This window comes from Aquarana catesbeiana, linkage group LG03 (genome assembly GCF_042186555.1).
Source record: "Aquarana catesbeiana isolate 2022-GZ linkage group LG03, ASM4218655v1, whole genome shotgun sequence".
Lineage (NCBI taxonomy): Eukaryota > Metazoa > Chordata > Amphibia > Anura > Ranidae > Aquarana > Aquarana catesbeiana.
This window is the reverse complement of record NC_133326.1, coordinates 549,170,469-549,187,626: the sequence shown is the minus strand read 5'-3', so window position 1 is coordinate 549,187,626 and position 17,158 is coordinate 549,170,469. Positions and strand designations below refer to the sequence as shown.

The following is a 17,158-nucleotide window of genomic DNA, read 5'->3' as shown; positions in this document are numbered from 1 at the left end:
CATCTTCTGATGGCTACTTCCAGCAGGATAATGCACCATGTCACAAAGCTCAAATCATCTCACCACTGGTTTCTTGAACATGACAATGAGATCACTGTACTCCAAAGGCCTCCACAGTCACCGTATCTCAGTCCAATAGAGCATCTTTGGGATGTTGTGGAACGGGAGATTCTCATCATGGATGTGAAGCCGACAAATCTGCAGGAACTGCGTGATGCTATCATGTCAATATGGACCAAAATCTCTGAGGAATGTTTCCAACACCTTGTTGAATCTATGCCACGAAGAATGAAGGCAAAAGGGGGTCCAACCCGGTACTAGCAAGGTGTACCTAATAAAGTGGCCGGTGAGTGTATGTTTCACCAATAAAAAATATGGGGATATTTAAACAACACAATCCCTGGAATTCATAAAAACAAGACCAAAAGTGGGTTTCTTTTGTTTTCTGAGATGACTGACATTTTTTACTTTCCATTCAGGACCAAATTTATAAGTTCCCCTATTTTTTTCTCTTTTTAGAGAGGATTGGTATGTGAAAAGGCAGCAGCCGGCGCGTTGCTGGGAGCTCAGTAAATGTTGTTGACATGAACCCACAATAAAACCATTAACCAACCTGTTGCCGGGCAGAGCCACAAATGACTTTTTTGAGCTCCTGGCAACTATCAAAAGTAGCAATGTGACCTTTTTTTCCCGTACCTAGCCACACCGACCCATCGTGTTCCACTCATCAATCAGGAATAAACTGTCTTTCTTGCAGATGGAAAAAAGTCACTGACATCTGCCACGAAGCAGGGGGAAGGGGAAATACTGGGCATTTCTAGGGCATTGCTCCAGGGAAACAATGCCAATGTTTGGCAAAACCAAATCATGCTATAAATTAGAGATATCCAGAAAGAAGTGAGAGGGAATGTCCAAAAGAAAGAAAGTGAGACCATGGGAGAGAGCATGTCAAAGACAGCATAAAAGAGAGCACGGAATAGGAAGAGCACGGGAGAAAAAGGTAAGTGAAGAGAAGGAAAGAAAGGGGAGAAGAGAGGAGGAGGTAAGGGCAGAAAGAGATGAGCAGGAAAAGGTGAGAAGAAAAATAAGAGAGCAGGGTAGAAGAGAAGAGGAGACAGAAGAGAGAAAGCAAGGAGGTGAGAAGAGGAGAAGAGCAGAGTAAAGGAGAGGAAGAGGAGGTGAGGAGAGGAAGAAAAGGGGACAGTATTAGGTGAGGAAGAGGGGGGAAGAGAAAGAAGGCAGAAAGGAAATTATAGGAAGAGATGAGTAGAGGTGAGGTGAGCGGAGGAAGAGGAGAGAAGAGCAAGAGGAGAGGATAGGAAAAGAAAAAGGAAAGCAAAAAAGAGAAGAAAGAAAGGACAAAGAGCAGAGGAAGAAGGGGTTTCCGGGAGAACACAATGATTATTGCAAGCTAGAAATCCGACATGCTGGTTGTACCCAAGTCGATCTATGGATTAACTTGGGTACAATCAGCCTGCCCATATATGAATCGAATCTCGGCCGGTCCAGCAAGGACCAGCTGAGATTCGATTCATATATGGGCAGGCTGATTCAAACCATCTTTGGCCTGCTTTAATGGAAAAAAGGAGATAAGGGGAACCATATCAGCTGGAAATGGAGATGAGATCAAAAGGAGAGGAAGAGTAGAAGAAAGAAGGGAGAAGAATGGAATATGAGAGCAAGTGGAGAAGAAAGGAAATGGGGAAGAGGGAACGAGAGGTAAGGAAAAGAAGTTGAAAAGAAGGGGGAATAAGGAGTAGAGAGAGCGCAAGGGAAAGGAGAGAAAAACAAAATGGATGGAACAGAGAGCAGAAGAAAAATGAAGAAAAGAAAGCTTCCATTTTGATATTTTTCTTTCTCTGAAATATCCATTATATACATGTTAAAACTGTTTCTGTGCACCAGTAAGAGCTCATAAAATGATACAAACTTTGACACATGTTGATCAGGCATCATGCAGCAAACATATTGATAAATGATTAATGGCGCATTCCTACCACATCACGACATCCGCAAGCAAACAAAATTTGCCGTGTCACGGAGCTCACCACAAACACTTTTACAAACACCAAACTACCACCACTGAGACACAACAGGGCCACAAAACTGAGAACACCGGTTACCTCTTCAGATTGTGGTAGCTGTTTGGACAGACGGATGGAGGAAGGGGTGAGGATGGATGTGAACAGGGGTGAGAAAATTAGATGAAACATGAATTGAGACATATGAATATGAAAATGGCAAGGTACAGACACATATATGTTAGGAGTTTGTGTTATACAGAAGAACCATCCCAGAGGGTAAACTACAGCCCCATAGCTCACTCTGTACAAAGAAAGCAGACATCTTGGAAGCTTAAAGTGCATATCAAGCCAAGACTTCTTTTCTTAAGCCCCGTACACACGGGCCAAATGTTGGGAGACAACGGCCGGTTTAAAAAAAAAAAACGGCCGACGTTCGGCCCGTGTGTGTGTCGGTCCATCCTACAGAAGACGGCTCCTGTTGGACGTGTTTGCTGGAAAACCAGCCTGCGACCGACTCCCAATCAGCGCTCTCAGCCAATGGCAGAGAGCGCTGATTAAAGTGTTCTGGCGGGGGGCTGTCCCTGTGTCAGAACACAATAGCTTAGTGGGGGAGATCGCTGAACTAACCTCACATGGTTAGTTCAGAGGCTCCGACCGGAGCCGACAGTTTTTTTTTTTGCTCAACCAGCTGGGTTGAACGAAAAAAAATGAATGATGTGTACCCAGCTTTAGTTTTGGATGCAGTGGTGAAGATTTAGAACCCCTGTCAGTATTTTACTGTAATCTGGGGCATTAAAGAGATTTAATATCATTTCCTGTTCTCACTCTCAATGTTTCACCAGACAGAGAGTGAGGACAACCCTCCAAACAGACAGAAGGAAAAAAACACATTTTTAGAAGTACCAGAGGAAGGTTAGAACCCCAGTCTGACATTTTCTGTTTTTATTGCAGATTTTCCCTCACTTCCTGTCTGGTAAAAATATTGTCACCAGGACAGGAAGTGAGAAAAAATCTAACACCAGAAAAAACAGAGGAGAGTTTGAATCCTTCCCCACTCTAAAAACAAAACAAAAATAAAAACATCTAAAACAAAAAGGAAACCCTTGGACTTAAAATACACTTTAATAGAAGAATCTGTCTATCTAGCAACAACTAGTGACATCAAAAGGACAAAGATACAGATGTTCCAAACCTGTTATGTCACTAACTGCTACTGGAATGACAGAATGAATTTCGGTTCAGCTCAATAAAATAACTACTATATCTCTCAACAAGGTCACCACATTGTACACGACAGATGACCAGCCTTCTCGAGATTTATAAAATTGAGAGTTTTTCACTATGCCAAAACTTAAGCAAAAATCTGGATATTCTGGCCAACGTTCATTATTTCAGTACATTAGAGTTATTTAGAAAGGAGAAAAAGTGTTTTTGTGTTTTTTTAGGGATGTAGTGGCGTTATGTTGCCCCCAAAGATTGGGGAAGATCCCATCATTTATTGTTATATTTTAAAGCTAAAAACAAAAAAAATTAACTAGTACTTCCTAAAAAAAAAGTATTTGTAATGGCAGCTAACACTGACACGACTTTGGTTTCTAACATAGACCAGTGCTAAAATAATTTTTTTTTTTCTCAACCTAATTTCACCTTAATGGTCCACATGGGGAAATTTGAGGTTAATTTCACTGCAGAATAAATTTCAGCTATTTCGCTACTCTCATCCCTTCTGTTTTGATGTAAAACTGCATTCTCATTAACGAGCGACTGCTTTCATTGTATACAAGTCAACAGAAAGGGGTTCACTTAAAGTAGTAAACCCCTACATATACATAGTGAAGGGACTGGCCTGAGGTGATACACAGAGATGAAACAAATCCTTCTACATAAATTGTACCTGTTTATCTACAGCCATCTGTCCCCTACATTCAAAGTGCAGAATTTACACAGAATCTATCAGCTATAAAAAGTAGGGTGCGGGGAGCTGAAGCTAAATCAGAGCTGATTGGAGGGAGGGGACGCCCCCTTTCACACAGAAACAGAGCTGAGGCTATCAATCACAGACTGCTGTGCCCTCCCCTGTCACCATTTTTTTCTTGGTGTCAGGAAAACTTGTCAGAAGTGACTCATGCTGATAGCAGAGGAATGAGGCAGCAGACAGAAATGGCACTTAGTACTCAAGGTTTAGACAAGTACACACTATAGAGGGATATGCTTTGTTTATATTTTATGTCTGAGGTTTACAACCACTTTATGTTTCTCCCTGGCAAATTCTCCTCAGGCACCAGGAAAAGTTAAGCATACAAAAGAAAGACTAAACTTTCTTAACTTACATAGTTTAGAGTGCAGGAATGAGGAGACAATATGGCTGATAGAATGATCAGAGATACAAAATGGCCGACAAGGACATGCAAAGGTGGTTTCATCTGGTCAAAAAGTGTTATATCCAGGTGGGATAAATGAAGTGACATTTAAAGCCCTGTTCACATGGGCGCTGAGGCCTGTATACCATAAATGAATCATTTTTTTCCAGAGTCTTTCTAACCTCAAGATGCTGCTTCCAGGCCATACATATTAATGTGACACGCACGCAGGTGTGAGCGAGTGGCCCTGAACTGTGTCACATTATTGGCGTCTGTGTTCTTGCAGCTGCTGCATCCTCATAGACTTTAATGGGTTGCCTTCACACAGCACCTGAAGATTCGACACTGGAAAAAAACAGCCTGTTCCTGGTATATTGGCCTCAGTGCTCATGTGAACAAGGCCTAACAAACATATGCAGGAATACGACATGAGTGATATGCAAACAAGAACAAGTGCACTTGCTCAAAGCCTCCTGCAGAAAGAGATACTTAAAGTATTTATCTTCACACTAAAAGGACTTCTAGATTATGAAAAGTCATTTGTATTAAAAATCTGTATAGTGGAAGTCTAACTTCAACCAAATCTTTTTTGAAAAACATTTGTATAGAGTGGGAAAGAGTTAGATTTTTTTTTGTCTGTGACCCCACTGAGAGAATATCCCTTCACTTCCTGTCCTGTCCCAATTTCTGTCCCTGTGTAGGACAGAAATTGGTAGGAAGCAGTTTACTGAGAGTTTGGACCTTAAAATGTATAAAACATATAGATGGGCTATCTGTGCTTGGTGGGTTTTGACCTACAGTAGTTCCTTGGTTCACTTGTTGGTCACAGGGAGTAACTCCAGCGCTATTCCTCAAATCTGGATGGTCACTCACCGCACTGTCCATGTAGGCCTCGGTCCATATAATATCATGGTCATGATTTATCACCATAGGCCGACTCAGCACATGCAGATACTCCATTACGTTTTCCTGGACATCCGCAAGGGTAGAGATTTGGGTGTAATAACCTGTAAGGTGGATGAGGACTAAAATTACAGCAAAGAAACAGCAAAACATTATAACCAGAGACATTATGGTGAGGAGGGCTTCTAGGGAGCACAAAGCCTCTACTAGACCAGTTCCAAGAACAGTAGAGAAAATAAAAGTATCTGTCTGAATGATGTTGTACCTAACATAGAAAAAAAAAATACTCATGGGGTATCAAAGCCATAATGTCAGATAAAAGTTTTGAAAGATTTAATCAGCAAACATAATACTTTTGCCTGTATTCGATTCAAGGGACAATGGCTGAGTGTCTGTAATTTTCACCCTTGAATTTATCCTGTGCATCCAACTACCCTGATAGGTGTGGTTGACTGTATCCTCACCTTTTTTTGCTGGCCCTGACTCTGAACTTACAGAAGTGTGCGGGCTTATTGCCCGATGAGAACACCCTCGCAAAGGAGCTCGCTAATGCCGAATGAACAGAGGCACGGAGTCGCAGTCATACGAAAATCAGCATTAAGGCGGCACCCCAACTCAGAAGCGAGCTGTCACCTTGCACAGTTCCACTTGAGCACTAGTCCCGTGTAACCACACACCTTCTCCTTCCATGCGAAAGCAGCATTTCTGAGGGTACACCACGGAGGCTGTGTCTCGCTCCACCAACACAGCTTTGGATTGCCACCTCACTCCCAGTGAGGATCCCGACATTCACACAGCATGGAGCCTTAATACTTTGCTTGGAACCACTTCTCTCTCTTCCTGCACCTCCAGGCTAGGTCCATAGGTTCCCCGTGCCGCAATGTCGGTCCCGTGTCTGGGGTACTGAACGCTAGGGAGGGGATCCGGCTGACCAATCCCCTTCACTACCAGGGTTACCGTCTTCCATGCCAAGGCACTAACTTCCTGCTCGCTGGCTGCTATAACATTCTTCACCACTTCACTGGTTAACCATGGCAAGGGCACTGGGCTGCATTATCCGCCAACTTCACAGCATGATTAATCCCTTCATGGGGCCCCTCTTGCATCTCCTCTTCATCCCCTGTTGAAGAAGATATGCAAGAGGGTTGTTCAAGGCCCTAGTTCTTTTGATACATTACATGCACCCCCTTTGTAAGAACTTCAGACCAGGCACCTTTGAATTAACTTGGAGCTGAGAAGCATTAAGTTGATACAGCAAATAGTCTCTTTACAGTTAATTCATTCTAACTCTAGCTCTCTCTCCTATTCAGGCTGCCCCTTTCAATACCTGAGATCAATGTCCACTTAGCTCAAAAGTTCTTGATCCTCTTCAGCACCCCGGCTTGGGACTTTTTCAAGTGGGAGAAACCCCTAAGTAGAGTTCACATCATGCAGGAGGCAAAAGAATAAGCCCAGAAAGGTTACCTCCTTGTCAGGGCTGGGCTCAGCCCTTCCTTTTCAAAGCTGACCGCTCAGCTGTGGGCTAATTGCCAGCTCCTATCTCTCCACAGTGATTCACCTGTTGATGATATCCTGCTCGTCAGTCCTGCCTACTTAAGCCATCCAGTCCAGGTGATCTCTGCCTTTGCCTTGGTCACATCTCTAGAAACGTTCTCCTATGTTCCTGCTAAAGACTTGCTTGGCTGGCATTCCTTCTGGCTCCAGATCCTGCTTGCTGTTCTACTACGCTCCTCTCTGGCTCACTGACGTTTTGGCTTGTCTGACTATCCGTTCCGGTTCCTGAACCCTGGTTATGTTTTGACTACGTTTACTCCGTTTACTTTTTTTTATTATTATTAAACAAGTGTGATTTAACTGTCCCATGAATACCTGGGAGTTGGCAACCTTTACCACTCCCTAACTTTAGGGCAGCCTGCTGACTCACTACATCTTGTATATAAAATGGCACATACAACAACGGGTTATAGCAGGTGACCCCACACACAGCAAAATTTTATTTTGTACATAACCCCTGTAAGCACCTGCTCACAAGTGCAATCAGTCTGCTTTCTACTTAATGTTCCCTCTCTGAGCCCAATGCCACCTCACTAACTGCATGAACATGGGGCTGGAAAGCATAATCATGCAACAAGATGATGCAGTCTAACCTAGAAGCAATGCAAAAAGCCAGCAAATCCTGTCTGAAGCGTATAATTTAATATTTGGCTGAATGGAAAACTGAATTTTTTTACTTACCCAGTTCCCGCCCAGCCTATAACAAAATGACAGCTGGGTGGGCCTTTCGTCGATTGGGTGGATGTCATATGTCCATTGGACACAGTTGATGACTGATCAGTGTAGCGGCTCATTCCATCCATTGTGATAGCTGTGATTGGTCAGTGTGATCACATGGTACAGACAGGGCCAATCTAAGCCCATCTGTACCATGCGATTAGCTCTGGCCAATCACAGCTAATCACAACAAAACAAACTAAATGAATCAGTTTCATTCAGTAAAATGCTTGCTTATAGCATTGAAATACACTTCTATTGGCAATCACAATGTGTAAAAAAAAAAATCCTGATCACTTCCCCAGAGTAGAACAATGCTACTTTGGTACATTATCCCTTTCATGCCTAAGCCTATTGTGGTGATCATTGCAATATTTTATATCACACGGTATTTGCGCAGCGGTCTTTCAAACGCACTTTTTGGGGAAAAAAGATACTTTCATGAATTAAAAAAAAACAAAACAGTAAAGTTAGCCCAATTTTTTTGTACAATGTGAAAGATGATGTTACACCGAGTAAATAGATACCTAACATGTTATGCTTTGAAATTGCGCACACTCGTGGAATGGAGACAAACTATAGTACCTAAAAATCTCCATAGGCGATGATTTAAAAAATGTAACGGTTACGAGGTTAGAGTTACAGAGGAGGACTTTTACTAAAATTATTGCTCATGCTCTAACAATCGCAGCGATACCTCACATGTGTGATTTGAACACCGTTTACATATGCGTGCGCAACTTACACATGCATTTTCTTCGCTGCGTGAGGGCGCGGGGACGGGGCGCTTTTTAAAAAAAAAATTTCTCTTATTTATTTATTTCTTTTTTTACATTGTCACTTAAAAAAAAATTCTTATCACTTTTATTGCTGTCACAAGGAATGTAAACATCCCTTGTGACAGTAATAGGAGATGACAGGTACTCTTTATGGAGGGATCGGGGGTCTAAATGACCCCAAATCCTTCCTTTGCACTTCAAAGAATTCAGATCGCCAAAAACGGCGATTCTGAATGCTGTAAAATTTTTTAAATCTGCGCCATTGGCAGCCAAGTAAACCAGAAGTGACGTCACTTTTGTGTGTTTACATAGGAGACTGGAATGAAGCCGTTTCTGGCTTTGTTTCAGTCTCACTCTAGCTGTCGGAAGTGCCGGATCAGGGGTATGGGTCTTCTGGTGGGACGGGAGGCCCAGGAAGAGCAGCGGAACATGGCAGAAGGGGGAGACGTCACCTCTCGCTCCTTTAGGATAACAGCCAAGTGGCTTTTAGCTGCATTTAGCCGACCGCCCGCTCTAATAAATGGTACCAGGATGCAGCTGCAGGCATCATCCCGGTATAACCCCTTAAAGCCGAGGCCGCATATGTGCATACGGTCAGCACTAAGGGTTTATATTGCTCTGGTCACAGTGCGTTAAAAAAAAAATCGTAACATAAAAAAAAAAGAAAAATGTATTAAAACATTTTCAAAAATTGGAAAAAAATATACTATTTTTTTTTTTTTTATACTGTTATCAGTCAATGACCCTGATCACTGCCACACCAGTTATATGATGATGCTGTACCTAGAACAGTCCATTTTCCAAAAAGGGGTCATTTGGGGAATATTTGTACTGTTCTGGCGTTTTTGGGTCATAAAAAATGAGGCTGTCGGTACACCAGGATTGATCAATTTTTAGATATATACCATAGTTTGTGGACTCTATAAAACTTTCACACAGACTAAACAAAAAATGTGGATTTGGGTTGTTTTCATCAAAGAAATGTAGCAGAATAAACTTCGGTCGAAATTTATGAAGAACAATTATTTATTTGCAAACTTTTATAGCAGAAATGAAGAAAAACACATTTTTTCCCAAACATTTTCAGTCTTTTTTGTTTAATACAAAATTAAATAAAAACAGTGATGATTAAATACCACCAAAAGAAAGCTCTAGTTAAGGGAACAAAATGATAAAAATTTAGTTTGGGTACAATGTAGCATGACCACACAATTGTCATTCAAATTGCGACAGCGCTGAAAGCTGAAAATCGGCCTGGGCAGGAAGGGGGCAAAAGTGCCCTGTATTGACGTGGTTAAGTACAGCTTCAACTTTCCCAAGACACCAATAAGAGATCTCATACTGGTTTATTTCGACCTGTTCCTTAAATCTTATAATATAGTACTCTATAGTATCTATAGTATAACCCCTTCTTCAAAACACCAACAAATTTAAAGTCAAATAAAACCCTACCATTACAAGACTCAGCACCTATACTGCTTTGGGATTGCACAGCAGTTAGTCACATAAGCAAATGCTGAACTCATGATCACAGGATCCCTACTGAGAAACAGGGTATAATAATCAGGTAGAGCTACTGATGCTCCATCCCAGCACAGATTATGTCATTGATGCCTCAGCATTTGGTCAAGTGACCAGCTTCCTTGGTTTCCCGAAGAAGCAGTTTCTACAGCTTAGAAATTTGATGAAGTCTGTTTTCTGACTTAGGGAAAAGGGGAGGGGTAGTTTTTGACTTTATGTTCACCATGATGAGCACACACAAGTGCTAAAGTCTCATACCTTTGTTGCTACACGCAATCCATTTCACATTCTGTGCAAAGGTTACCTCTCTCCCAATGAGATACGTGAACATCCTGACCTGAAATAAATAACAGTTAATATAAATAGTGACAAGAAATATGATACAATAATAGCGGTAGGGGCTTTAAAAACATTTACAGAACAATGTGTTCTTAATTTTGGGTACTGTAATGGGCTCTGCCAACATCCCAGGTCATGCAAGTTTCACACTTCCAAACAATGAATTTAAAGGGGGACACTATTTCAGTCCACTAGCTCTTATCAAGCAATGTATTATGCCAATCTCTTGCACTGTAGAAGTTTTTGGGAAGTTCATTTAATGGATAGGACCAGAGATATTTAAAGCGGAAACTGTCTTAAAAGTTCCCCTCTTCCTCCTCCTTCCCCCCTCCTCTACTATTATTTACACTCTTTTTCTGGTAGCGGGTACCATTTATTGACAGATGCCTGCTCCCACTTCCTCATTTGTCACCTAGACAAGAATTGCAGACGTTCACTCACCCCCTTTCCACCTTCAACCTGCTGGGACACATCACATGTCCCAGGTGGCTATAGGACCAGTCTGAGAGAGCAGTGCGTCTCACGCATGCACAGTGGGGAGATGGGTGTGAAACAACAGAAAATCACAGCTGGCTTCCCACAGTAAAGATGGTGGCATCACAGTATATTGTCAATGATATGCTCTCTACTTATGTGCCAGTTCCAGGCTGTTTACAGCAGGTTCATTTTTACGGTTTCTTTTTTTATCTTTCTTATCCTTGTACCGGAGTTTGATGAAGCTGTGCTTCAATATGTATGTAAGTACTGTACTAAGTTCCTTTACTTTTGTATTGTAAACCGTTCAATAAAACAAGATTGAACAAAGATGGTGGCACTATGGATCCGAAAACTGGCAAAGAACCTGCCTAATTGAAGACAGCTCTGGACTCCTCCTGGGCTGGCCATAGATGGTTAGAATTTCGAACGAAAAGACTTCTTAGGAAAAGTCTTAAAAACATTCATACGAAAATTCTCAGAAGAGTTAAGATTTGGTTTGCTTTTAACATTTGATTTTGGAATTAATGGACTTTACCAAATGAAAACCACATACACACATAAACTGAAAATTCTTTGTTCGAAAAAAAAGTTTTCAACCGGTTCCTTAGCATTTTCTCTTCACTGCTACTGAAAACAAACATCGATTTGACTCCACTAATGATTAGAAAAGCGAACAAACTTTCTTAGATTCTTTTCATAAGAATTTTCATTTGAAATTCTAACAACCTATGGTCAGCTTAAAGAGGTTGTAAACCTCCCAAAAAAAACCCCTGCAAGACAAAGGCATAATGAGCTAGTATGCATAGTCCTGCAGCGGTGCCCACACACCTATGACACGGTTGACATCTTTCCCGGAGTTACTTCTGGGTTTGCGGGCTCCGGTGCTGTGATTGGCCGGAGCCGCAACGATGTCACTCCCGCGAATGCACGCGGGACCTGCTGGTCATGGCACGGACCCTGAAGAAACTGCACGGGCGGCCGTTTCCTCAGAGCGCATGCGCCGATGACGTAATCGGCGCAGTATACAGTAAATATCTCCTAAATGGTGTAAGTTTAGGAGATATTTACAGTACCTATAGGTAAGCCCTATTAAAGCCTTACCTATGGGTACAAAAACACCAGGGGGAGTTTACTTCCTCTTTAAAGCGTTTGTTACCCCAACACTTCAAATTCCTGATATGTGGCTGCTGTACCATGTATTTTTATGAGAAAGTATCCGGTTCGCTTTGAATTCCTCCCTTTATGTGAAACCTCTGGTGTTCATGTCAGTCCCCTTGCTTTCCTATTAAAAATTGACCACACTAAGCAGGAGAGGCACACCGTGGTCAGTTCCCTAGCTGCGCCGGGAACTCAGTGTACTCTCCTCCAATGATCAGACTTATCCTGACACGCCCCCACTGCACAGCCATTCACTGGCAAGCTCAGTGTGATGCTGCTTCTTCTCCCCCAGCTGTTATGCAGCTGAGAACAGAGGGAATGTGATCATTTATAAAAAAAGGGCAAAAAAAATTATATATATATTTTTTATATCTATACAAAAATGTTTTGCCTTTCATTTCTATTTTAAACTGAATGGCTTGTTATACAACGTGATAGTTTACAATCACTTTAAGTGTCTGTTTATTAGAGGTCAGCAGCTACAGTATTTATAGCCACTGACTTAATATTTTTTTTTTAATGACTGAAGTTCCCCTTTCTCATGCAATATTTTACTGAGAAAAAAAGGTTGGATAATTACATCAGGCAGGAGGACTGGTTATCCTATGTAGAGACATACAGAACTGTATACAAAAATATTATACATCATGCAAAGAATCAGCATGGTGCAGATCTTTCAACTGGTCAGAAATCAGTGTTCAAAGAACAATAACAGCTAAATGTACAATGAGCATGGAAAAGGTTAACATTTCATTGCCAGTCCAAATACTTAGTGACCGAAGTTCCTCTTTAATATTGGTACTCACTCTCTTTTCAGGCCAGTTGTATTTCTCAAAGACAGGCTCATACTCTTCCACAGCTCCATCTGTTATAAGCATGATTGCCTGATTACACAGACCTCCCTGACCAGCTTCTCGGAACTGAAAATGCACAAATGCCATAAAGTCAAAGCAAGTATAAAAGAGCCTAAAATCTGTTGATGACAATATACAGGAGATGTTGAAAATGTAGATTTTCTACATGAGAGGCTCATTTTATACCCCTGCCAATGCTGTAAATGGACTGTTGCCTTTTTACTTGAAGGGCTGGGATGGAGGATGCAGTCATTCAGCGGCCAACTAAGCATGTACAGTGGGTATAGAAAAGAATCACCCCCCTTCAAAATAATCACATTGTGTTGCTTTGCAGCCTCAAATAAAGACAGACACGGTTTTTGTTTTATCCAGTTGTATGGTCAGATTTAAATGGAATTATTTGGCTTCAACACCAAACAATACGTCTAGCAGAAATCCAATACAGCTCACCATCCAAATAACACCATTCCTACAGTAAAGCATGGAGGTGGTAATATCCAGTTATGGGGGTGTTTCTCTGTAGCAGGGACTGGAGCACTTGTCAGGATAGAAGGATAAATGAATGGGGCAAAATACCATCAATTTCTTGAGGAAAATCTGCTGCGCTCTGCCAGAAAGTGGTCAATGGGAAGAATGTTTACCTTCCAACATGACAATAACCCAAAAGCACACAGCAAAAATGGCCAAACAGTGGTTAAATGAGAAAAAGGTAAATGTCCTTGCATGGCTTAGTCAGAGTCCAAACTTAAAGTGGTTGTGAACCTCAGTCATGAAATCTGAGCAAAGCACATATCTGTAGTGTTTACTTATCTCTCTCCAAAGCTCTAGGTATTGTTTCTCTATAGTGCTTTGTTCCTCTGTTATCAACTTATCAGAGTCACTTCTAAAAAGTTTTCCTAACATGAGATAAAATTTGTGTCGGGGAGGGAGCTCAGCCTGCAGCTTGTCTATTCAGAACACAGTTCTTCTGCTATGTGGAGGGGGGGTGTTCCTTTCCTCCAATCAGCTCTCACACAATGTAACTGCAGCCTCTCCGCCCCCTCCTTTGTGATACTAACAGATAAAGGATTTTCAAACCATTGGTCTACAAGTAAATCCGCCTATACCCGTAATCCCACCACTGCGCTCTTGGATATATGCAAGGACAATCCTACAGCTGCCACTTAAAAAACAAATATGTGAACAGAATTCAAACCTCTATTAAATAATATAGGAATAAATGGTGGCGCTAAAGTCATACAAATATGATGTAAGTGAAACTATTGATATTAGATAAACTAATAATATAGATGATGATGTCATAAGTAACAAAATTCAATAAATCATGAATGATGAAATAACAAACTCCAAACCTAAATACAGTTAATAAACAAATTGTTATCACCTTGTGACAAGTGTGAACTTCATATATCACTCCTAAAAAATATAATATACAGTGGGGACGGAAAGTATTCAGACCCCCTTAAATTTTTCACTCTTTGTTATATTGCAGCCATTTGCTAAAATCATTTAAGTTCATTTTTTTCCTCATTAATGTACACACATCACACAATATTGACAGAAAAACACAGAATTGTTGACATTTTTGCAGATTTATTAAAAAAGAAAAACTGAAATATCACATGGTCCTAAGTATTCAGACTCTTTGCTCAGTATTTAGTAGAAGCACCCTTTTGATCTAATACAGCCATGAGTCTTTTTGGGAAAGATGCAACAAGTTTTTTCACACCTGGATTTGGGGATCCTCTGCCATTCCTCCTTGCAGATCCTCTCCAGTTCTGTCAGGTTGGATGGTAAACGTTGGTGGACAGCCATTTAAAGGTCTCTCCAGAGATGCTCAATTGGGTTTAAGTCAGGGCTCTGGCTGAGCCATTCAAGAACAGTCACTGAGTTGTTGTGAAGCTACTCCTTCATTATTTTAGCTGTGTGCTTAGGGTCATTGTCTTGTTGGAAGGTAAACCTTCGGCCCAGTCTGAGGTCCTGAGCACTCTGAAGAAGGTTCTCGTCCAGGATATCCCTGAACTTGGCCGCATTCATCTTTCCCTCGATTGCAACCAGTCATCCTGTCCCTGCAGCTGAAAAACACCTCCACAGCATGATGCTGCCACCACCACGCTTCCTGTTGGGACTGTATTGCACAGGTGATAAGCAGTGCCTGGTTTTCTCCACACATACCGCTTATAATTAAGGCCAAAAAGTTCTATCTTGGTCTCATCAGACCAGAGAATCTTATTTCTCACCATCTTGGAGTCCTTCAGGTGTTTTTAGCAAACTCCATGCGGGCTTTCATGTGTCTTGCACTGAGGAGAGGCTTCCGTTGGGCCACTCTGCCATAAAGCCCCGACTGGTGGAGGGCTGCAGTGATGGTTGACTTTCTACAACTTTCTCCTATCTCCCGACTGCATCTCTGGAGCTCAGCCACAGTGATCTTTGGGTTCTTCTTTACCTCTCTCGCCAAGGCTCTTCTCCCCCGATAGCTCAGTTTGGCCAGACGGCCAGCTCTAGGAAGGGTTCTGGATGTCCCAAATGTCTTCCATTTAAGGATTATGGAGGCCACTGTGCTTTTAGAAACCTTAAGTGCAGCAGAAATTTTTTTGTAACCTTGGTCAGATCTGTGCCTTGCCACAATTGTCTCTGAGCTCTTCAGGCAGTTCCTTTCACCTCATGATTCTCATTTGCTCTGACATGCACTGTGAGCTGTAAGGTCTCATATAGACAGGTGTGTGGCTTTCCTAATCAAGTCCAATCAGTATAATCAAACACAGCTGGACTCAAATAAAGGCGTAGAACCATCTCAAGGACGATCAGAAGAAATGGACAGCACCTGAGTTAAACATATGAGTGTCACAGCAAAGGGTCTGAACACTTAGGACCATGTGATATTTCAGTTTTTGTTTTTTAATAAAGCTGCAAAAATTTCAACAATTCTGTGTTTTTCTGTCAATATGGGGTGCTGTGTGTACATTAATGAGGAAAAAATGAACTTAAATGATTTTAGCAAATGGCTACAATATAACAAAGAGTGAAAAATGTAAGGGGGTCTGAATACTTTCCGTCCCCACTGTATATATTTAAAAAAAAGGTCCATAAACTGTGTGAACGAAAGTCAATATGTGATAAGATCTCCAGTATGAGATAAGTGATTCTTTTAATCATCCACCACACCTCTGTGCCAGTGATTCCACTCCCCTCAAAGAAACGCACTCACCAGCTGCTTTAGCCTCACACTCTCGTGTTTGGCCAGAATCTCCTCAACCCACTCAAATGGGGGTTAAAATCAGATCTCCAATCTCCAATAATGTATATTTCAAGCACTCTCCATGAAGTGATTGCTCCACATGTAAATGAGAAAAAGAGCTCCAATAGTGTGATACCATCCAAAAAAATTAATTGAAATTTCAGTAATCCATCACCATTGTACTCACATAAAAACATTTCACAGCAGGCAAAAAGGCAATCACATCAAGGCAATCCATGCAGTGGTTTGAACGTTATACTACGGTCACGGTGGACCCAGGGTGTGTGGATGCTGGTAATGCTCTCACCTGCTCCTCGACCCGATCCTCCGCTTCCCAATGCACCGTGTCTCGTCACAACGTCTTACGTCACACATGCTAGATTGCCGTATAGCCACGCATCGACATGTTTCGTCACGAGGACTTAATCATGGCATCACATGGCATCACGGCAATCATTCCTTTATTTGTTTTGTGTCTAAAGTGGGCGGACACAAATCCCCCTGCATCTGCACACTTCCTGTGTCCCCGTACCCACAATACACAGCGATATTACATCTTACTTATCACAGATACGAGTACATACTATTAAAACACAAAAGGCAATGAAGCAATGGGTGAAAACCTAGCATCTCTTCCAAATATTAATCACCGGCTAAACTAAACATGGTAAAATTAAAAAACCTCATTAAAAAAACCTCATTAAAAACAGATAGATCACTCTTCTGCGCACATAGCATAACAATTCTGGTTCCAGCTGTGTATAGCTCATCTATTGAAACTATATTGGGATGAGTAGTTCCACCACCTCAATAAAAAATGATATATATGTCCTATCTAATCATAAAATTTAAACTAGGAGGGTAGAGTGGAAAAGTATTGATGTAACATCGCCACTTAATCTCCCTTATTCGTAGATAAATGTATCATCATCCTCTCCAACAAGGTATATCAATATGTTCATGTAAATCAAGAGAGGAATGATGTGTTTCTTCATGAGGATTCAAATGAATCCAAACAGGATGCATACAAATCAGTTATTGCCGATCAAAGTCTATGCATGTCCACCACTATGCATGTCCACCACAAACTGTCTAAATGGCTACATAGAGCGGTGTTATAACCCTTTAAAAGTTGTTAATGAAGCAATTCAGGTCTACTTCAATGTTCATTCCTCTGGGAGAGAGGCACTTCAGAAGAAAAATCCATCGGGTTTCTTTCTGGGATAAGTCTCTT

At 41.5% G+C, this 17,158-nt stretch overlaps 1 protein-coding gene across 5 annotated transcripts in view; it reads right to left on the bottom strand.

Moving 5' to 3' along the window:
* The window catches only part of CACNA2D4 (calcium voltage-gated channel auxiliary subunit alpha2delta 4), a 374,858-nt gene that overhangs the window by 267,811 nt on the left and 89,889 nt on the right, over nucleotides 1-17,158 (bottom strand). For 3 of the 5 annotated variants that reach the window (XM_073621593.1, XM_073621591.1, XM_073621594.1), the window contains exons 11-14: nucleotides 12,639-12,752; nucleotides 10,117-10,195; nucleotides 5,258-5,391; nucleotides 2,124-2,141 (exon numbers count right to left, since the gene is read on the bottom strand). In XM_073621593.1, coding sequence (XP_073477694.1) covers nucleotides 2,124-2,141; nucleotides 5,258-5,391; nucleotides 10,117-10,195; nucleotides 12,639-12,752 — 345 coding nt within the window. The remainder of the gene's footprint in view (nucleotides 1-2,123; nucleotides 2,142-5,257; nucleotides 5,392-10,116; nucleotides 10,196-12,638; nucleotides 12,753-17,158) is intronic. The other 2 variants (XM_073621592.1, XM_073621595.1) reach the window with 1 other exon arrangement.